The sequence below is a fragment of the Spermophilus citellus genome (assembly GCF_964194105.1).
Source record: "Spermophilus citellus genome assembly, chromosome: 4".
NCBI classification, from domain to species: domain Eukaryota; kingdom Metazoa; phylum Chordata; class Mammalia; order Rodentia; family Sciuridae; genus Spermophilus; species Spermophilus citellus.
In genome coordinates this window covers 215,911,925-215,933,337 of record NC_138185.1, presented here as the reverse complement: position 1 = coordinate 215,933,337, position 21,413 = coordinate 215,911,925, and the positions used below count along the sequence as shown (strand labels likewise).

At 57.8% G+C, this 21,413-nt stretch overlaps 1 protein-coding gene across 3 annotated transcripts in view; it reads left to right on the top strand.

The window, feature by feature from the left end:
• The window catches only part of ITPK1 (inositol-tetrakisphosphate 1-kinase), a 135,243-nt gene that overhangs the window by 109,398 nt on the left and 4,432 nt on the right, over positions 1 to 21,413 (top strand). For 2 of the 3 annotated variants that reach the window (XM_081289375.1, XM_081289376.1), the window contains 6 exons: positions 6,777 to 6,875; positions 7,190 to 7,230; positions 10,296 to 10,461; positions 14,326 to 14,451; positions 15,623 to 15,690; positions 19,882 to 20,044. In XM_081289375.1, the coding sequence (XP_081145501.1) occupies positions 6,777 to 6,875; positions 7,190 to 7,230; positions 10,296 to 10,461; positions 14,326 to 14,451; positions 15,623 to 15,690; positions 19,882 to 20,044 (663 nt within the window). The remainder of the gene's footprint in view (positions 1 to 6,776; positions 6,876 to 7,189; positions 7,231 to 10,295; positions 10,462 to 14,325; positions 14,452 to 15,622; positions 15,691 to 19,881; positions 20,045 to 21,413) is intronic. The other variant, XM_081289377.1, reaches the window with a different exon arrangement.

The window sequence follows — 21,413 nt, the reverse complement described above, 5'->3', positions numbered from 1 at the left end:
TGCAGGGAGTCCTTCTGCTCCTGCTGGCCTCACTCCTGGGAGCACCTGGGAGCCCAGAGCTGCCCTTGCTGTGTCCTCGGGAAGGGTGTGCACAAACAGCAGCACCAGACTCGCCCGTCACCCCGAGAGTGGATGCTTTTTTGTCTGGCTTTCGCAGATTCCACAACACTCCTGCCACTCCACAGGTGGACAGGACTGGCTCGCCCCATGCCTGCTGCCAGGCATGCCAGGACCGGGAAGCACAGGGTGTGCACCTGGGTCTCTCTGGGCCTGCATGCAGGACTTTGTTCACTGTTAAGCACTTGCCTGCCCCGAGCTCCCTGCCTGGCCTGGGGCCCCCCAGCTGGCCCCAGGGGGATGGGCTTGTTCATCATGCTGCCCACCCCCTTCCCTCTGTAAAGGACCTTCCCAGATTTCTGAACATGGGATCAGCCAGGGCTGAGGAAGGCATTGGGCACAACAGGTGGTTACTGGCACCACAGCATAGCCCTTCTGTTCTTTTGGGACACAGTATGGCAAGAACCACTGAAATGCTGATTCCCGTGGACCCTGGAACTCACTTCTGGGAACTCGGCTATGGAAGTGATTCAGCGCAAGCCCACAGCCTCGTCAGCCCTGAGATGGAGAAAACTTGTCTGTCATTAGGGGGAAGCGTTGCCCGTCAAGTGGCCGGGAGAGGCAGAGCCACCAGAAAAATAGGTGACAGTAAAAACAAAACTGAGAAGGAAATTGACTTGTTCAGAAAACCAGCAAGTGAGGATGAGGACGAGGCTCTCAAGGGTGCGGCCCTCAGCACCTGGGTGTGTGGTGGGCCCAGGAAACCCAACGTGGACACTGTCCTGACTGCCTGCTCTCCTGGGCTTCCCCAGCAGCCTACCCCACTGTAGGGCGCGCAAGACTCAGTGCTATGGAGTCGTTTGCCAAAGCTTTGGTTGTGATTGGTTGTCCCAGGGTCAGGGAGGCTGGCTGGCTTCAGAGCTGCCCCCGTTGTCCTGCTGTGTCCAGATGTTGTCATTGGTCCTCTTGTTTTCTTGCTAGTGCTGTGGAGGCTGCCAGCATCATGAGAAAAAGGTCACCTGCAGAGTGGGCAGGGCAGAACTGTGTGCCCCGATGCCAGTGCTGGCCCTGGCCCCACCAGGAACTTGGGTGGCCTTGAACCCCTTTCCCTCCCCCTGGCTGGATCGTGACCTATGGTTGGGCTTGCCCCTCTCCAAGGGCCCTCCAGCTCCACAGGCTCTGATCCGAGGGGCGGAGAGGGAAGACGCTGCAGCTTCTCTGGGGGCTGAGGGAGCAGTTCTTAGGAGAAGCAGCCCAACCTCCAGCCAAAGTAGCCTCCTCCCAGCCCCCGCCCAGAAATAAAGATGACAGATCAACAGCAGCAGCAGTGGCTTCCCGGGGACCAGAAATAGCCTCATGGGCTCCCAGGCTCACTTACCAGAGCATCTGCCCGTTTCCATGTGGGCGAAGGGCTGCTGGCGGGGCTGCCCTGAGCTTCCCATGGGTGAGCAGAGGAGCTTCTGCTGTCCCCGTCCCTCACGTGGGCACTGCTGTGTGTCAGCTAGCACCAGGTGGTTGTGTACCCCTGCCCCATGCTGCAGGGCCTGGTTCCCTCTCCAGCCTGCCCCGAGCTGGGTGGCCACTGTGCCTACCTGCTGGACTGACCACAGGGCCCGGATCCAGGCTGCATGAGGTAACGGAGGCATGCTGGGCCCCCAGCCACATGGCCTCTGGGCTGCCCTCCCCCGCCCCTGCTCAGCGAGGCCTCGTGGGGCGCTTCCCTCATGTACCCCATGCTTCCCCTCCCAGCTGTACCACTCCTCTGTGTGGGTCATTTCCCCGCCCGTTGGGCTGGAGTGAGCTCCGTGCAGGGAGGGGTGTCCACGATCACACACTGTCACAGCTCAGAGTTCAGGAGGCGCTCAGTGCGTTTTTGTTGGTGGTGGCGGTGAATGGTCGTCGAAATCAAATAAGAACAGTGGGTAGTGTCCAAGTCCATAGTGATTTCACAGGCAGGTCTGGTGGGCTACAGGTGGCCAGAAACTGGCTCAGGCAGCACAGATGTTGTTGGTACCAGCAGTTCCAAGTGGTCTACAGCCCAGTAAGGGACAGATCCTCCCCTGCCTCAACTCTGCAGGATCTGGGCTGCCTTCACCTAAGATTGGTTCCCTGGGCCTCAGCTTGGCACACGGGTCTCATCTGGCTGTGGGATTGGGCCAGGCTCAGCTCCAGCCCACCCCTCCCCAGAGTCAGTCAGGCATGGATAGCCAGCTACGAATCAGGATAGACAAATAAGAACGTGACTCTGTGGTTGTGCCCCTCTGTCTGGCCCACTTGGCCTCTGCTACCACCGGGGCTGCCATCTTATACACAGGATTTCAGAGAGCTGGGTGTGTCTGAAGCCTAAGAAACTTTTGTGCATCAAGGAGAACTATAAAGGAAGGAAAATGACAACTCATAGAATGGGAAAATATTTGCAAACCATATGTCTAATAAGAGACTAGTGCTGGTGCCACATGTTCGTTGGGAGTATCTGGTCCTTGCAATTCTTCTGAACCTGTCACCTCTCAGGGGAGTGTCCCTGTGCATCACCTCTGGGGGGAATATACCTTCATCATCTCTGGGGGGAGTGTCTCTTCGCTGACTTCACTGTGAACTTGACAAGAGTGGGGACAGACTGCAGGGTTGTTGGAAGGTATTACTTAGCTCACTGTCCCTTGGAGAGCACTCAGTAAGTGGCACTGCTGGCTTTTTAAAAATAAAATTTTTTTAATGGATATGATTCACATTGCTAGGAGTGGAGTTGCCAGGTCACATGGTACCTTTTTAACTGCCCAAGGTCCTGCCAGACTGTTCCCGAAGTGGCTACGTCACTTACATTGCCACTGGCAACGCATGAGGGTTTGAATCTTCGACATCCTCAACACAGGAGTCCCTGATGGTGAATGATGTTGAGCATCTCTTCATGGACTTACTGTCCATTTTTATTTCTTATTTTGAGAACTGTTGTACTCAAAACCTTTGCCCAGGGGCTGGGATCATGGCTCAATGGTAGAGCCCTCGCCTGGCATGCATGAGGCACTGGGTTCGATCCTTGGCACCACATAGAAGGTATTGTGTCCACCTATGAGTAAACAAACAAAATAACAGAAACCTTCTCCCATTTTAAACTTGGGTTGACTTTTTATTGTTTAGTTTTAATTGTTCTTTATATGTTTTGAATACTAGTCCTGTACCCAATATATGATTCAAGAATATTTCTCCCATTCTCCGGGTGTCTTTTCACTTTCTTTATAGTACTTTTTGAAACATGAAAGTTTTTTATTTTGATGGTATCCAGTTGATCTATTTTGGCTTTGATTGTGCTTTTAGTGCCATATTTAAGAAGATATTGCCTAATTCAGACCATGAAGACTCACACAGATGTTTTCTTCAAAGGGTTTTGTAGTTTTAGCTCTTATAGTTAGTTCATGATCCATTTTTAATTAATTTGTATGTGATGTGAGGTAGGATTGCAATTTCAGTCTTTTTCTAATGGGTAACAAGTTGTACTAGCACCATTCGTTGAAAAGAAAATTTTTTCCTCATTAAGTTCTTTTGCAACTGAGCACAGGTGAATGAATTCACATCCGGATTCTCCATTCTGTTCCATGGATCTGCATGGCTGCCTTACTCCTGTACTGTACTGTCTCAATGACTTGCTTTGTAGAAAGTTTCACTTATTTCTTTGTTTTTGTGGGCTGGGGATTGAACCCCAGGCCTTGTGCAGGCCAGGCTCTCACTCTCCCACTGAGCTACACCCCAGCCCCATGGAAAGTTTTGGAAAAAAAAAGTGTGAGTCTTATAGCTTTGTGCTTCTTAAGATGTTTGGATTATTCTGGGTCCCTTACATTTAATGTGAATTTTAGGGTCAGCTTGTTAATTCCTGAAAAAAAGGCTGGTATTTCAATGGGTATTGTGTTGAGTTTATAGATCAAAACATTGCCAACTTAATAATGTTTACTCTGTTCATGAACCTAGTGTGTCTTTCCATTTATTGAAGCATTCTTTAATTTCCTTCAGTGATACTTTGTAGTTTTCAGAGTTTGTTTTGTACTTATTAAATTATTCTCAAATATTCTATTCTTTGTGAAGGTTTTGTAAATGAAATTATTTTCTTCACATCACATTTAGAGTGTTCATTGTTGGGTATAGAAATGCAGTTGTATTTCCTGTGTTGCTTTTGTATCCTGCAGCCTTGGTGAACTTGGTTATTATTAGCTCCAGCTGAGTTGGGAGGGTGTGTGTGTGTGTGTGTGTGTGTGTGTGTGTGTTTCTTGGGATTTTCTGTGTACCATATCATAATATTTGCAAACAGACATAGTTTTATTTCTTTCTATTTTGATGTTTTTATTTCGTTTTTCTTGTCTAGTGGCCCTGTCTAGAGTCTGCAGCAAGGTGTTGACTAGGAGTGGCCAGAACAAATATCCCTGCCTTGCTCCTAATCTTAGGGGGAAAATACCCAGGCTTTCAGTGGTGGATTTGATGTTATCTTAAAGCGTGGGTTTCTGAGGATGCTCTTTATTAGGGTGATTAAATCCCCTTCTTTCTGTTTGTTGTGTTTGTACTGTAAAAAGGTATTAGATCTTGTGAGATGCTTTCTACATCATTGAGATTATGTGTTATGCTTTTGTCCCTTATCCAGGGGGGGTATGTTCTAAGACTCCCAGTGGAAGCCTGGAACTTCAGCTAGTGCCAAGCCCTACACTTACTGTGTTTTCCCTATACTACATCACATGATAAAGTTTAATTTATGGGGGGGTGTGGCTTAGTGATACAGCGCTTGCCTATCACTTGCATGTGTGAGTCCCGGTGGATCCCCAGCACTGAAAAAAAAGTTCGTAAATTAGGCGACAATCTCATAACAAAATAGGACAATTCCAGCATCCCTGCTCTTGCACTTTGGGGCCAGTATTAAGTAAAGCAAAGGTTCCTTGAGCGCAAGCCTGTGTTCTAGGACAGCTGATCTGGTAACTGAGGCGGTGACTGTGGTGTCGTGCTGGACGCAGGAATGAGTCGGGCTGTGACGTGGGTGGTGCAGGCTGGAGAGCCCCTCACTCTGCTTGTCACCCTGCTCATCACCCTGCTCGCCAGGTGCGGTTTAAAGCTCAGTGCTCTGTAGATGGCCACAGGCGGCTGACCCTGTGGAAAGTGGGACTCCGCACAGTGGGTGGCTGGACTGCAGGGGTCGCCTTCGTGCTTCCCATTGCTGAAGCTGCTGCTGTTTCAGTACTGCCACCGAGCAGAGGAGATGCTGTTAGGGACACCCTGAGCCCGCAGCCATGGTCACTAGGCTGGACCTGGAGCCAAACCACCCAGTGTACCCTAGGCCGTACCTCTTTTTCGTTTGTTTGTTTTTAGTTGCAGTGTACATAATGCCTTTGTTTCTATTTATTTATTTTTATGTGGTACTGAGGATCAAGCCCAGCGCCTCACATGTGCTAGGCGAGCGCTCTACCACTGAGCCCCACCCCAGCCCAGGCCGTCCCTCTTGCTCACTGTTAGCTCCACACCGGGAGCGTCTCCATGGTGCCCGCTCCCTCAAATGGAAAGTGGGAGTGATGGTGGTACGTCCTCAAAGGCTCTTTGAGGATGAACGAGTTGCAGTGTAGCCACGTGGAACAAGTGCGGTGGGCCCAGGTCAGCAATCAGCAGTGGTGTGTGACAGTTGGGGTCACTGTGGGAGCCTGACAAGCTCCTGTCTCGTGCCTGCTCCTTGCAGATCCTGCAGTTTACTGGGACCTCAGCATCACGCCCCCACAGCAGAGCGGCAGTGGCTCTGTGACTCTGATCCTGAGCCTCCTGCCAGTCCTCCCATCCTTCATGCTGGGGGAGGGCAGATGAGGCCGGTGTGGGTCACAGCCTGCAGCGAGCACCAGGACCCCCCATATCCCCAGCTTGATTTTCCTGACTTCTCTTCTTCCAGGCTGCTGGGTAGACCTGGCTCCTTGCCCTGGCTCTTTGGTTGACTGTCCTATGACCTTGGGCAACAACCACCCTGGGCCTCTGGTTCTTGACCCGTGCTCCACACGCCGTCACAGCAGCTTCAGGATGGAATGAGCACTGCTCGGGGCTTGCCACCCCTCCAGGGGCCTGGCAAACGTGGACTCCCAGCTGCCCTCCCAGGGCCCCCAGAGGAGCTCCTGTCTGGAGTCCAGACTTCCCCTGGTGGGGTGGGATGCCCAGAGAGGCGAGAAGCTCTTCTGAGCTGCCCTGTGCAGCTCTTGCATTGCTGCTGAGGTCAACAAGGCTGGCTCTCGTGCCCCAGTGTGCTGACCTGGCCAGCCAGGGAGTGGACAGCTCTGGGGACGGCTCTCAGCTGCTTTGCTCTGGGTTTGGCTCCCAAGTTTGGGGGGGGGCAACCTGCCCTGCCCATGTGCAGCCTTTCCCAGCCCTGTGCCAGAGGTATGGAGCCCTGTGCCAGAGGTATGGAGCGGGCCCACCTCCTGGGGGTTCGCAGTCTTTTGGAGGAAGGGGACTATGCTGGAGGGGTGGCAAAGGTGGAAGCGACGTGTGTGTTTTTCTTTTCTGTGTGCTTCAGGTTTTCTAGTTAGCATGTAAGAATTTTATAATTACAGAATATTGCTGGGAAATGTAGTTGAAGAATATGCTGCTCTTGTCACACACACCCCACGCCCCACACAGGGGACCATAAAGCTTGGGACCCTTAGGGCTGGAGGTGGGCAGGGTCCAGGACGGCCCTGGAGGAGGCGCTGACCTCCCCTCCCGCTGTGACCTAGATGACAGGATCTGCTCGCCGCCCTTCATGGAGCTCACCAGCCTGTGCGGGGACGACACCGTGAGGCTCCTGGAGAAGAACGGCCTGGCCTTCCCCTTCAGTACGTAGCCGCGTGCTCAGCCGCATGGCCACGGGCAGGGTGGGTGTTCTAGGCCCGCAGGGTTGGAATTGCTGAGGGTGGCCCAGGCTTTGCCTGCGGAGGGAGGGCACAGCCCCAGGCGCCTCCACGCCTCCACTGCGCAGGTCCTGCCTGGGCTGGTGGCATCTGCCCACGTTACCCCAACTGCAGCACTGCCCCGTTTCCCTTGTGGCTGCAGGAGTTTTGAGGGGGTCCTCTGGGGAGATGCCCTGTGTCCGCCAGTCAGACATCAGGACTCACTGATCCCTCTCTGCTTTCCTCTCTCCAACCCGCAGTCTGCAAGACCAGAGTGGCTCATGGCACCAATTCTCATGAGGTGAGTGGAAGTCTTGATTGTCCCTGTCCCTGCCTCCCTGCACCTGCCACCCCTGCCCTGACACCCCAGCGGGTCTTGCTGGGACCCTGCCAAGCTCCTGGGCACAGCCTCTTGGTGTGCAGCTCCCACCCCGGCTTCCTGGACTTGAGTAGAGGAAACAAAATGTGGCAGCCTCGCAGCCCGTCTCCAGCCTCTCTCGCCTGCTCCTGTCCCTGAGGCTGGGATGGTGCTGGGGCTGCCGTGACAGAATGCCACACACACTGGTGGCTTGAGCAGTAGATGCTGACTCTCACAGTTCTGGAGACACGGGTCCCAGATGAGGGTGGTGCAGGACTGGGTTCTGTAAGACTGCTCCTGGCTTCTCAGTGTCACATGTGGCCTGTACATAGCGTGTGTGCCATCGCGTGAGCAGAGCGTGCCCAGAGGGTGCTCATCTCAAGGTGAGGGTCCCACCGACCTCACCCAAACCTGACTGCCTCCAGACACCCTCATGCTGGGCTCAGGGCTTCAATTCATGGATGGAGGGGCATGTGGTCCCTAGGGGAGCCCAGAGAAGTCACACCCAGCCTGACCTGTCCCTGGCTACATGTTGTCTGGCCCAGAGCGCCAGGCACTGGGCTGGGAAGACTATCTCTGCCCACCAGGTGCTGAGGAGGAGGGCCACGCCCGCTGGCTAGCTGTGCCCCGCTTGTCCACCTGTCCATCCTTCCCTGTGCACTTGTGTCTGACCCTCCTGCAGGTGCCAGGGAACAGGTGCCTAGGCTCCACCCCATCCTTGTGGGAGACAGTGAGTCCTTAGGGAGACTGCACCTGTGGGACATGCGTGGCTGTGAGCTGTAAGCATTTGGGGGTGAGAGAAGCAGGCAGTGGGCAGGGCCCCGAGGTCTCTGCTGCCCTTCCCGCCCTCAGGAACCACAGGGGATGTCATCTTCAGGCCCTGGGCACAACCCAGTTTGGGCCTCCCATTAGGCAGTTGCCCTGGCATGCAGAGTGGGCCCTGTAGGGAAGACCTGTCCCCCGCAGCCCTGCCATCAGAACATCCCCCACCAGGGGAGACTAAAAACAGAAGCCGGCAGCAGTGACCTTTTCTAGATTTATATCATGCTCCTTGTCCCTGGGAGATATTTAGGGGAAATGTCTATAAACAGTGTCAGCAGGGGGTGTGCTGCGAGGGGCGGCCCTGCCCGTGGGAAGGAGATCTTGGCCTGCTGCAAAGGTCAGCGGGAGCCTCCTTGGGCACTGCCTTCCCGTGCTTGTCCTGCCTGGGCATCAGCATGGCCGCAGCCAGGGAGAGGGCAGCCAGAGGATGCCCCTGTGCCTGCTTCCCTCATTGCCAGGGCAGCTTCCTGGCCACCGTCTGCCCGTGGTCACCACAGAGGCCCTCTGTTGGCAGGTCCTGGTGTCTTGGTGCACCCCTGAGTGCCAACGCTGTGGGTAGACCGGTCCATGCCAGGGAAGGCCCCTGGGCAGGGAGCAGCCACGTGGAGCTCCAGGCCACGTGGGGACTGCAGCCTTGGGAACCCATCACTGCTGGATGGCGCTGTCAGCTGTGAGGTGCTGGCAAATGACCCTGCCTCTGAGTGTCTGACCTGCGTTTATGCATGGGGACTTCCCAGTGACTGTGAAGGATGCGGGTTACTGTGGGGCCCACTGTGACCTGGCCCAAGGGAACTGTTTGAAAGCTGGTGTGGAACCAGGACCCAGGGAAGGTCTACATCCAGGTGGGCTCCTCTTGGCAGGCTCTGAGGGGTTGCACGAGCCTCACCCCCAGTGTGGGTCCTCACCCCCAGGGAAGTTCGCACACCCCCTGCCCCGCCTCCATCCCCAGTGCTCTCCCGACCCATGGCAGTAGTGTCCACCTGTTGTCGGCATTTGGACACCCATGTGTGCTGTGGGACTTGGTGCCTGGGGCCTGTTGGCCTCAGAGGGTTGCTCCCTTGGGTGTGGGTGCCCTCCACAGGGTGTCCAGCTGGTTGAGTTGTCCAAGGTTGAGTTGGTGTTCACAGGACTTCTGGGTGTTTAGCTTACAGAGGGTGAAGGCCCTGCCCATGCCCACCTGGGAAGTGCTCGGGGCCTTGGGTCTAGCTGGTTCCCGGGCTGCCTGGCCCCATCACTGTTGCTGGAGGCGAAGGGGATATCCTGGCCCACCCCAGCACACACTGCACTGGTTTCCCCAGCTGGCCTGGATTTCTGCTCTGTCCTGCCCAGCTGAGCACCAGGCATGCAGGGTTGGCAGCTGTTGAGGCGGCCAGCTGTCCAGGCTCTGTGCTCCTCCTGGGGCCTGTGGGTGGAGGGATTAGCCATGACCTAGCACAGTGGCTGGCTCCAGTGGGCCCCATGGTCCTGAGAGCAGACAGACCCCATAGGCCACTACAGACCCAGCCTCCGTCAGAGCCGAGAGGATGTCTGCAGCCCCTCTACCCTCAGTACCACCCCACGTCCTCAACCAGCATGATTGCCCTAGAGGAGCTGGGCACCAGGAGCCAGACATGCCCGTTTGAGACACCTATATGGCCCCTGCATAAGAAGCGAGGCCCATGCTGGGCACACCTGATTCTATTCCAGGCTGTCATCCTCCAGCAGGTCACCGACCCTGCTGTCTTATCGATGACAGGGTGGTGACGCGAGGGTGACACCAAGTGACTCACATGGGTGTTAGAATAGGGGCTTGCAGTGAGTGTTCAGCAGGAACAGCTTGGATCAGGTCCTCAGGTTCATATCCACAGCCTAGTGTCCCACCCCCCATCTTGGATCTTTGTGGAAGAGCCCCCAGATGTCAGAAGGATTGAGTAGCATAACACCTAGGGGCCCCACTCCCTGGCACTGTGAGGAATGCTCTCAGGAGTTGTGCAGTGCACCAGCTGTTCACCCCTACGTGGTGGCCCGGTGCGTGCTGGACTCTGACTCCCGCAGCAGAGGTGACTGATGCAGGCGTTCTTCTCGCAGCCATCTCCATTCACATGTGTCCCTGGCTCAGGATAGGGAATGCTGCTGGTAATGTGCTGTTGTGTTGAAGGCAGGAGGGTGGTGGGCTCTGATGCAGCCCGTGTCCCCTGTCTCCCCAGATGGCCATCGTGTTCAACCAGGAGGGCCTGAGTGCCATCCAGCCACCCTGTGTGGTCCAGAACTTCATCAACCACAACGCCGTGCTCTACAAGGTGTTCGTGGTGGGCGAGTCCTACACGGTGGTCCAGAGACCCTCACTCAAGAACTTCTCTGCGGGCACATCAGGTAACTGCCTCTCGCACTGGGACGAGCACAGCTGTCTGTCCTCCCACTTCCCCTGCCACTCTTGCGACTTCTGGAGGCTGGAGAGATGCCCTGAGGCTGAGTTGGTGCAGCAGATGGATAAAGAGGTCTTGGAGCACCCTGTCCCAGCAGGCTGCTGGGAGACTCTCGGACCACCATCAGCCCCAGAAGGCCCCTGGAAGTTGCCTGTGCCCCAGACAGTTCCCAGGACCCACGGTGATGAGACAGGGAGGGAGGTGCGGGGCGGGCACGGTCAGCCAACTCTGCAGCCACTCGGGAAGCTGGCTGGTCCCCCACCTCCCTGCCTCTTGTCTCCACTACCCCAGCACCAGCTGTTTCTGCAGCCACCGGGGGCACCAGTGCTCTGGAGCAGGCAGCACCTGCTGTACTGAGGATCCCGATGCGGGACGTCAGGTCCCGGGGCAGTCACACCCCCCCTACCTAGTGCAGGGCTGCACGTGTGCACACCTGATCAGCCAGCGTGCCCTGAACCATGGAGGGGGGTCCTCAGTGTCCCTGAGCAGTGATGTCACATGCTGCTGCTGTCCTTCAGGGCCCTAGAGGTGGTCCTCTAGGAACAGCCTCAAGACCCCACTGCAGCTTCCCTCAGCCCTTACCTCCTTCCAGGCCTGGCACCAACCATGAAAAGGGATGGGGTTAAAAACCTGCAGCTGTGGGGCTGCTGTGAGGAATGTTCTGTGGGTCCTGAGGCCACTCTAAGGCGAGTTCCAGACATCTTGGGTGTTATAGCCATGCCTCAGAGTAAGTGGAGCCTTCCAGAGGACTCCTGGGAGGCCCGTGCCTGCCCCGTGCAGCTTGCTCAAGCGCACTGCACGTTTCTCTCTCAAGGGGGATGCCCTCAGGTAGGGCGTTGGCCTGCCCGGGCCTCCTGAGGACCCGCCTGGCTGTCTGCTGGCCTGGAGCAGCTACCCGTCGTCCCCTCCAGCTCTTCTTCCCCTGGGTCACTTTCTTTCCCTTTCTGTGAGTGGACAATGGGGCAGTGTCTTCCTCTCCCTGCCGAGTCTCAGCAGTCTTCCAGGGTCAGGACGCCCCTCCTGACCTGGTCCAGCACCCGCCCTGGGGCGAGGGGATAGTGTGGGTTGGGTCAGTGGACGTGTCCACTAGGGGACATTCTTCCATGTGTGGCCTGAAGAGACTGACATTTCACACAATGTTTTTATTATTTTCCTGATTTTAAAAAATGCACACTTTATGAAGAACGTGAACTATTAAATTAAGAATAGTTAGGGCCGGGACCATAGCTCAGTGGGAGGGTACTTGTTAGCACGCATGTGGCCCCGGGTCATCCCAGAACCACACACTAAAAAGCGCTCTCATGTCTCTCTTGCCTTTTTTACCCAAATCACTTCATTTCTAAGATAAATTTACTGCCAGATCTCCTTTCTCATCCACACAAAAGTGTGTTTGTGTGCTTTTCTTTCCTGGTTGTAAAATGGTGGCCCAGTTCCCTTCTCAGTGCGTGGGGAGCCCTCCTCTCCACGTGTCCCTCCTCGTGGCTGTGTCTCAGACCCGGGCCAAACAGTAAAGACACACAGGACAACCGAGTGACTTCCAGTGATTCTCTGACTCTACCACTGTCTTGCGGTGAATGGGACATGGCAGGGGGCCCGGCGCTCACATTCAGGCCTCTTGGGGGCTGTAAGGCCTCAGTGACGGCAGCTCTGTACGATGCACTGGTTAAACGGGGCTGGGGGGCTCTGGCCACTTTCCGGCACCCACCTAGCCTGTGGCTCCCACCGCCCAGGGTGGCCGGTCCCACACTTCCTGTGTCCAGGCTGGGAGCTGGGCTCCCTGCTCAGGGCTGCTCTTGACCTGGGGGGAGGTAGAGACAAGGACTTGTCTCTCAGCTGCCATTTGCTTTTGATTCTCAGGAATACTTTTTTTTAATATTTATTTTTTAGTTGTAGATGGACAAATACCTTTACTTTGTTTATTTATTGTTGTGCTGAGGATGGAACCCAGTGCCTCACATGTGTGAGCAAGTGCTCTCCCGCTGAGCCCCACCCCAGCCCTCCCAGGAACATTTTTTTCACATGTCAACATCTCCAAAATCAGGTGTGTACTTAATAGCAGTGGCATCCCGCAGACACCTTGACTGGAACCAGAGTAAGCTCTTATGGAAAGGTGACATTGGCCACCAAGAACACGAGGACTGTGCTGTGTTCCTTGCCTGAGGTTCATGTGCTCTCTTCACCACGCTGGGGCAGAGGGACGGCTCTCTTTATTCCCTCTCTCTGTGCAGTGGGGCTTCCTTGACCTGAGGACGCAGGGCCAGGGGTCCCAGCCCTGTGCAGGGGCCTATTATACTCTCCATCCTGGGCCTTTTTCCCTTAGGGAAGAAGAGTGGTACCTCCTACCATGCAGAGCTGGATCTACCAGAGTCCACAGGGTAGATGGCTCCAGTGCTGTCTCCATTACTAAAAGCTGCTGTTGCTGGATGGGAGCAGCCTAGAGATATGTAAATGAGTGGGCGGGGCTGTGCCCAGGGAAGCTTCAGGTTCAGATGCAGGCAGCCTGGCCTCCACTCCAGAGTCTCTGAAGAGGCAGTGAGGTGCTGCGTTCACTGAGCCTGCCGAGGGGGTCCAGCCAGGGGCTAGCCAGCCAGACTTCCTGCCTTCGTGAGTAGATATTCCAGTGGGGGGGAGAGAACACACGGGAGAGAGACCAGAGCCAGTTGCCCCGAGATGGAGACTCCAGGGAAGACATCGCGGCTCTGGACACCTTCCAGTGACGGGAGTAACTTGGAAAAGGCACAGCAGACACAGGCACCTTTGCAGAGGTGGCATCTAGTGGCAGCTGGAAGTTGACTTGGGTTGCCACCCACAGTGTCGTAGCATGCACCTCCTGGGAGCGGCAGTAAACAGCAGAAGAGCAGCAGATTGTGGCTGCAGCTCAGGGCTGCCCCACCACAGTGCCGGGGTCTGGGAGCTACTCTGCTCATTTACTCTTCCTCTTTTCCATCAGTAAGTTGAGAACAAAAACAGTCTTGGCTTCCTTTCCCTGCCGATCCTGTGGAGAGCCGAGGTGGCCCTTCACCCAGGCTGTGTGTCCTTAGGAGTCATCCGCGAACAGGGACTGGCAGGGGCGTCTACGCTGAAAGTGCTTCTGATAGCAAGGCCCTGACCTTTTTCCCCTAACAGAGGGGACGAGGATCTGGGTGCCAGGGCTCTGTCCTGGGCTCAGGCTCCTTCTGACCCACCCGAGCTCCCCACAAGTTCCCATAGTCTCTGGGGACAGGCAGTGGCTGGAAGCTGCTCTCCCTCCTTCCCTCCCTCTGCCCTGCCCGGCTGCATGTGGAGAGCTGCTGGACCTGTCATTGCTGGCTACCCTGCCCAGTAGTCCTCTGGCCAGAGCACCGCAGGCCGGAAGTAGCAGTGTAGGGTCCCCCTTGGAGATCCTGTGCGTTTGGTCTTGCCCCAGGGAGCCATTGTGGGTCACAGTTTGTCCAGTTCCATGGGCTTGGCAGGCCCCTGGGGCAGCTCTGTCCCCTTCCCTCCGTTCTCCTTGCAGCTTCTACAGCTTCCCTGGACTTTGCTGTGACCACCTGTGCATGGTGGCCCTTTCTCCCTCCACGGCCTGCTCTGCCACCCTGTTCATTTTCTTTGGGGACCTGCAGGGGTACAGGTGGGAAGGTGCTCTGAGTTTGGGGGCTGTAGGATGAGGAGATGGGCAGTGCCTCCAGGAGGCCAGACCACTGGCATGGATGGCTGGCACCTGCTCCAGCCTCTGGCCCGCTGGGCTTTGCCACCTCGAAGGCTCCCTGGTGCCGGGAGAGGATTGGTGGGACTGCATGGCAGAGTCCCGCAGGGTGTTTATTTTCCTCAGGCTCCTCCCCAGGACCGTCTCTCGTGCCCCCTGTCTGGACTGGCTCTGGTCGGAGCAGCGGGAGGACTGTCGGGCACACCAGGGTGGCCAGGGGCCTCTATGCCCCGCTAGCGGGAAGGATGCCAGGTACCTCTCAGCGCCTGCCTGCTTGGCTCTGCCCCAATCACTTCCTCTGCATGATCGCTGTGGCGCCGCAGAGTCCCGGAGCTGGTGGGGTCGCGGCACCAGGGCAGGCCCCCCACCCTGGCACACAGGCCCTCAGCTGGTCCCTTCCTGTCCTTCAGCTTGGGGGCCTGGGTCCCAGGGCCTGGCATTGTGTCCTGGGGAACAGGACCCATGATGCTCCACCCTGAAAGGACTCAAGCAGGGCTAGGCCCCTTGGGGACTCCTAGCCAGGGGGTCCTGGCTGTTCTGGGGGTGGGGGAGGCAACAAGGTGGTGACGGCTCTGCCAGACCCAGACCTGGGCTCCTGGCTTTGTGATTCTTGCCTTGACGTGCCTGTGCTTCCAAGTGCCTGAGAACGTGTTTCTGGCTGACCAGCCGACCTTGCAGCTCCTCGGGGTGACCTTGGTTACTCCAGAGGACATTTACAAGTGGGGTGAACGATTGCACCGTCAGCCTGTCGCGCACAGTGTCCCCGAGACTGGTCTCCTGCTGGGCCTCTGTGGGAGTTGGGGGTGGGTGTGATGGCGGCGCACACGCGGGGACTCGCGAGCTGGATGCGGTGGAGGGGGTGTCATGGTGAGCAGGTCATTCTGAGCAGCTTCTTGGATGGGCACCGTGGAAGCCCATGTTCTGGTTTTCTGTTTTTGTCCTAAATAGTTGGAAAACAGCAGAACCTTTGTTTTAAGCTCTCACATGGCGGCAGCCTGGCTGGATCTCCGTAGGAGTTCCATGGGTGGGAGGGGCCTTCGACATCGGGTGCATGGCTTGTCCTGCCTACTTAGCCCCCTTTCCTCCTGGCGCCCTTTTGGTGACATATCTGCAGCATCTTTCAGGATGGACCTTAGGCGTTGGGGAAGCCCAGGTGGGATATCACGAGATGGTCGTGGAGGTGGCTCAGCAAACCGTCATTTTTGTGTGAGAAATGAAATTGAGGCCCTAACTGGGCCAAGTCCATCCCTGGTACACTCCATGGGGTGGGGAGCCCAGCTCCCTGGAGCGCCTGGCCCTACTGCTAGACCTGGAGCCAAGGTGCTCTGGCGTGTGGCTGAGGTGGTGCTGCCCTCTGGTGTTGGATGGCGGAACCACACCCTGGCCTGGAGGCTCTGACCCATACTCCTGTCTGCTTTTTCAGACCGAGAGTCCATCTTCTTCAACAGCCACAATGTGTCGAAGCCGGAGTCCTCATCCGTTCTCACAGAGGTACGTACCACCTCCTTGGTGGCCTGGCACGAGGCTGCCTTCGCCCAGGGCTGGGCATCATGGGAGGCCCTTGTCCACATGCCAGGCCCAGGCCCGTTCCCCAACCCCTCCTGCCTGCTGTCTTCTAGCCCGTGTGCTGGTGGCATCACAGCTGTGCACACATTGTGATGAGCATGTGGGGGCCAGGGCGGGAGGGCTGCAGGCAGCCCCCACGAGCTCAGAGAGGCTTGCTCCTGGCTATCCCTCACTCTGTTCGTGAGTGTCCCTTGACAGCCTGCTGTGTGCTTCTGCAGCACTAGGGTGGCGTGTGACCCCCACCCCTGAAGCCGTGGCAGCAAGCATCATGGCTGGTGCTCAGTGAACGACGCCATGGCAGTGTCCAGCTGGGTGTCTAGCAGCCTCCCTGCAGCCTCGCTGGGATTGGACCCCAGGCCCGCTTCCAAAGCTGGCTCTCCCAGGAAGCCAGGTCGACCTACCACTCTAAGGACTGCTGGGCAGTGTTCCACAGCAGACGGGAGCCTCCACAGGCAGTCTGCCGTCCCTTGTGGGCCTAGCAGGCCAGCGGCTTTGCTCTCATGTCCCCTACACTCAGGACTTGCTGGGGTCCTGTCCCCCCTAGAGTGCGTCCATCTTGGTGTCCTGGGAGCCTTTGCTTTCTCGTGGCCTCCTCCCTCTTCAGGGCTGGGCACAGCCAACCCTGGGGATCTGCCCTGGCCTTGTGTTCCTGGCCCCCAAACCTGGGCAGCCTGTCTAGCTGTTGTTTGTTTCTGGTGTGAACAAGGACCTAGAGGGACACCACTGTCCCCAAGACCTCAGTAGCTATCCCCCAGAAACAATTGAGAAGCGCCGGGCCTGGCTGTGTCGCTGTGAGGCGTAGGTAGATGCTCTGTGCAGGGAGGCTCGGCTCACTCCAGTGTCTCCAGGGCTTCCTCCCGCCGGCCTCGCGGAGCCTTGGCCAGTGTGCTGGGCTGCAGAGGAATTGGCACGGCACAGACTTCCTGAGAAGTTATCCCTGCCAGTGCCCTCGCACAGCACAGGGCTAGCGCCCACTGGGGCTATTCACCAGTACCAGGGGGACACTGAGGGCTGCATGCAGGGTGGCCCACTGGGAGTCACCCTCTTGGATAAATCCCTGTTGACTGTGGGCCTCAGTTTCCTCGTCCAAGAAATAGGAGGGGTCAGCCTAGAGCCACAGCAGGGCCCTTCCTCTGCCTCTCAGACCTACAGTGCCCGCCCCCCACCGGCCTTCGCATGTGACTGCTAGTCAGGAATCTGTCAGGACTAACGCTTCCAAGAAAAGAAGAGGCGATGCCAGCCGCATGGCCTTCCTGCAGGACCACGGCCACTGTGGCCTCCCTCAGGCTGTCCATGTCAGCTCCACCATGGGAACTGGTGTCCAGAATACTCCCTTACCGGTCCTCCTGCCCTGTGCCACCTGGAGCTCTGCCAGCCCTGTCTCAGACCCCCTGAGAGCGCCCTGCAGGGACCCACACTGGCCTCGAAGCCCCACCTCCTTCCCCAGGAGGCCCTAACCTGGGAAGCTCCACTCAGCCTGCAGGCCCCAGGGGCCTTCTACCTTTCAGAGCCCTCATAGGATGTCCTTAGGAGCAGTGGGCCTCCGAGGGCACAGCTCAGTGGTGGGGCACTTGCCCAGCATGCACAAGGCCCGAAGTCCCAGCCCCAGCACCTCGGGAGGTAAAAAAAAAAAAAAAAAAAATTGCTTTTCTGGGAAAAATAGCCCGGGTCGGACCCAAGCTCTGGCAAGCCATGTCATCCCTTTGAGCCTCAGACTCCTCATCTTGCCCAGAGGGAATCCAGGGGTTCTGTGAGTTGCTGTCCAAGCGGTGCCCACTGCCCGTGTGCAGGAAGTTCTCAGTGTTGGCCGTGAGCGGTGGCCCCGGGGCACCCACAGAGCTCCTTCCTGACTCCCCACCTCCTGGTTAGCAGGGTACCTTGGGTGGTTGGTGTTGAATTCCCGGGGAGGAGTTCCACCCTTGTCTTGTCCCAGGCTGGCTGTTTGGGTTTGGACAATCAAATGGCTTCGGAAGGATTTCTGAGATTCCTCAGCTGAGCTGGGAAAGTGCTTTTATAAACAGCTCGTCAGGAGACGCGGGTGAGAGGAGCTGCCTGCCCTGGGCCCGCCTCTGTGTCAGCCCCCAGTCCTCACTGAAATCTCAGGGCGGGGGCATTCTCATTACCCACTTCCGGGGTGAGGAAACAGGGTCCAGAGGTTCGCTACAGCTAGGGCAGGCCCAGGGCATGGGCAAGCCTGGGGTCCACCTGGACCTCTGACTTGGTGAGGATGCTGGGCTGTGGACCAACTGCCGAGCTCCTCTTTGGACTCAGCCTCTGACCCTGAGTGTCCCAGGGAGCTCAGGCGAGCTCCTGTTCAGCCAGACTGCCACTGTCCCTAGGAAGCCCCCAGGGAGACACCAGGGCACTCCTAGGATAGGAAGGTGCCAGCCTCAGGCCCTGGTTGGTGCTCTCCGGGAGTTCCCTGCTGTCCATTTCAGGGCCAAAGGCCATTTGTCTTGGTGACCGGGGCTCAATGCTCAATCCTCTGACCCAGCCTCGCTTTTAAACAAATTGAGGTGAAATCCGCATGGATAAAATTAGCTGTTTTAAAGTGAGAAATCCAGCGCGTCTGGTCTGCTCACATCGAGGCACACCACACCACACCTCTGCTTCCTTCCAGAACATTCCCATACCCTGGACTATGAGCCCCCACTCCCCATTCCTCCACTGCTTCTCTGATTCCTGTCTCCACAAATTTGCGCCTTCCGGAAGTTTTATAAGGATGGAGTCATACAGCACGAAGCTGTCTGTGCCGCCCAGCATACGCACTCGTGATGTCTTCCGAGTTCGTCTGTGCTGTAGCGAGTCGGATTTTATCCCTTCCCACAGACGAACGGCACTTCATGGCACTTACCCTGTGGCTTGTTTACCCGCTGCCCTGCCGATGCTGGTGGGGTGGGTGGCTTCCACCTCAAAGGTGGGGGAGTGAGGCTGTGTGGACGCAGGACTGCGAGGCAGCCCTGGGTGGGACCCCAGGACTGGGCCTGCAGGGCCACCTGTAATTCCTGGTTTGCTCTCTGACTCGCCATATTTGCAGCTGCACCCCTTCCTCTAGCCTCTGAGCTTCAGCTCTAGAACTCCGGTGTTCCATAGGCACCTAGCTGAGCCCTGTTCAGGCTGAGGTCACCCGAGGCTGTCCCTGCCCTGGAATTCAGAAGCAGCCCTTCGGCCATCCAGGCCCCTGGCCTCCATACCTGTCACCCTCCTCCTCCCTCTCAGCAAGTCTAGGATGGAGGCTCAATCAGTCCCATTTTACAGCAGAGTAAACTGAGGCAGAGAGGCCACAAACTTTTCTCCAAGTCCCCGGAGTCGGCAAGTCACTGCAGGATTCACATCCAGACCCTGGGTCCAAGTCCTGGCTCCCAAAGCCTCTGGTGCAGTCTTCTCATGCCCTGGAGGCTCCCACTGGGCCGAGCTCAAGCAAGTGGGTCCTCATGCCTGTCCCAGGCCGCTTGGAGTAGAGCAGAGAATGGGCAGTGCGGGGCGGTCAGGGCAGGGTGGAGACTGTGCACCCGGATAGCCCTACTCCCCCCCAGAAGCTTTGCTGACCGCTGCGCTTGGACCCAAGGCATGCGGTGGGAGCATCCCTGAGCTGCCCCTCGGAAGGAAGGGGGGGTGGAAATGCAAGATCACCCGCCTGGAGCCCTTCAGGGACCAAGACCCATCCCGAACCTCAGCCTCGGGCCGTGAGTTTGCCTGCAAGGAGGGCGCCTCCGCCCTGGCCGCATGCCAGCATTTCCTGCGCCCCTGTGGCTTCTCGGCTTCTCGTCCCGCCCTCCCCAGGCCTCTCTCCCCACCTCACCTCTGCCCCGTCCTCCCTGCTGAGAAATGGGTCTAGAGCCTGAGAACACCGAGGCCCAGACCCTGCCCTGGGCTTTCACGGGCCAGCCCGACCCCCTCTGAGCCCGTTGCCTGTGTGTAAGATGCCAGTGTTGACCCTGTCCCTCGGATGGCAGCCAGCAAGGCCGTGAGCAGCACCCCCCCGCCCAGCTCGGGCAGGACACAGAGGTGATGGCCTGGTGCTGGCTGGGGTGGGTCTGCCCTGCCTCCTGGCCTGAGGGATGGCAGGGCCCGTGGCACCTCCTCACCCCAGCCTGACCCCTGTGTGTGTCGCAGCTGGACAAGATCGAAGGTGTGTTTGAGCGGCCGAGCGACGAGGTTATCCGGGAGCTGTCCCGGGCCCTGCGGCAGGCGCTGGGTGTGTCACTGTTTGGGATTGACATCATCATCAACAACCAGACGGGGCAGCATGCAGTCATCGACATCAATGCTTTCCCAGGTGAGCAGCAGGGCTGGTGGCCTGAGGTGGCAGCCAGCAGTCTGCCACCTTTGCACACCTGGGAACGGGCTCTGGAGCGGGCGGGGGGATGAAGGAGCCCAGTACCGGGCATCCTGCACCAGGGAGGACTGGGCCCAGGCGGCTGGGTCCACGCGCCCTCTCACCTTGTGACCTGAGCCACCAGCATAGCCTCGATGTCCCAATCAGTCCGTCCCTTGAGCCATTCCAGTCTCAGAGCCGAAGGGACTTTGAAGGGCCACAACCTCTGCTGTTAGGTGAAGTAAAGCCATGGACTAGAGGGTCACACAGCACGTTGGTGGCAGGGCGGACTAGAGGGTCACACAGCACGTTGGTGGCAGGGCGGACTAGAGGGTCACACAGCACGTTGGTGGCAGGGCAGGTGCTCCAGGACCGTGCTGCACCCAGCCCCCAGCCACGTGACCTGTGCACCTCCCACAGAGTGACAGGTGGAGTCTGACCTGGCCCCACCTGTCCCCGCAGCAGGCCACTTGCTCACCTGCGCCCGGGCTCCTGGGCTCAGGCTGGCCTGCCTCTGCCTCCTGAGGGCCGGGGCTGCGGGCCTGGGCCCTGCGCCCCACTGTCCACTCTGTTCTCAACAGTGTCTCTTCAAGCGCCTCACGGGAGGGGGAACCACCACCCTCGGCTCTCTCCTTGGCCTGCACCTCCCAGCTCTGGGGCTGCAGGTGCCAGGCACCAGCTAGGTGGCCGTGAGGAGGCTGTGCCTCTTCCACTCCTGGGCACGCACAAGCTGTTCCAGGCAGCACCCCTGTGCCCAGCTAGGGAAACGGACGCTCGGGAGGCCACTGGCTCCTTTTGTCCTCCAGCTGTCACTGACCAGGCGCTGTGGGTCCCAGCTAGTCCAGACGCCAGTACAGAAGTGAGCTGGACTGCCAGGTCCCAGCTGGAGGCCCACGCCATAATTGGGAGGGAGCAAGAGACAGAAGGGTGGGGGTGGCTGGTGGCTCCTCTGTGAAGCTGTGACACCAGAGCAAATCCTGGCCAGAAAGGAAAGAGCCACCCATCAGAGGTGGAGCAGTGGTCCCGGGCTGTGGGCCCCGTCTCTGAGGGCAGCCTGGTGCGGCGTGGTCTCACATTGGGGGCAGCGTCTAAGGTCCGTGTTAAGCCCACGACATTCAGTCTGCCTCAGTCCCCCTGGGTGGAGGGAGAGAGCTGGGGACCTGGGGTGCAGCAAAGGACGTTAGGAATGAAGGGGTGAGGCAGGGCTGCAGGGTGGTCGGGGGGGACTCTGGACCATGAACTGGGGGGGCCACACGTGGAAGTTCTAGGAGGGAGAGTGGGGGGCTTCCCTGTGAGCCCACTGTGTCGTGGGCCCAGGGCAGTCTGTCAG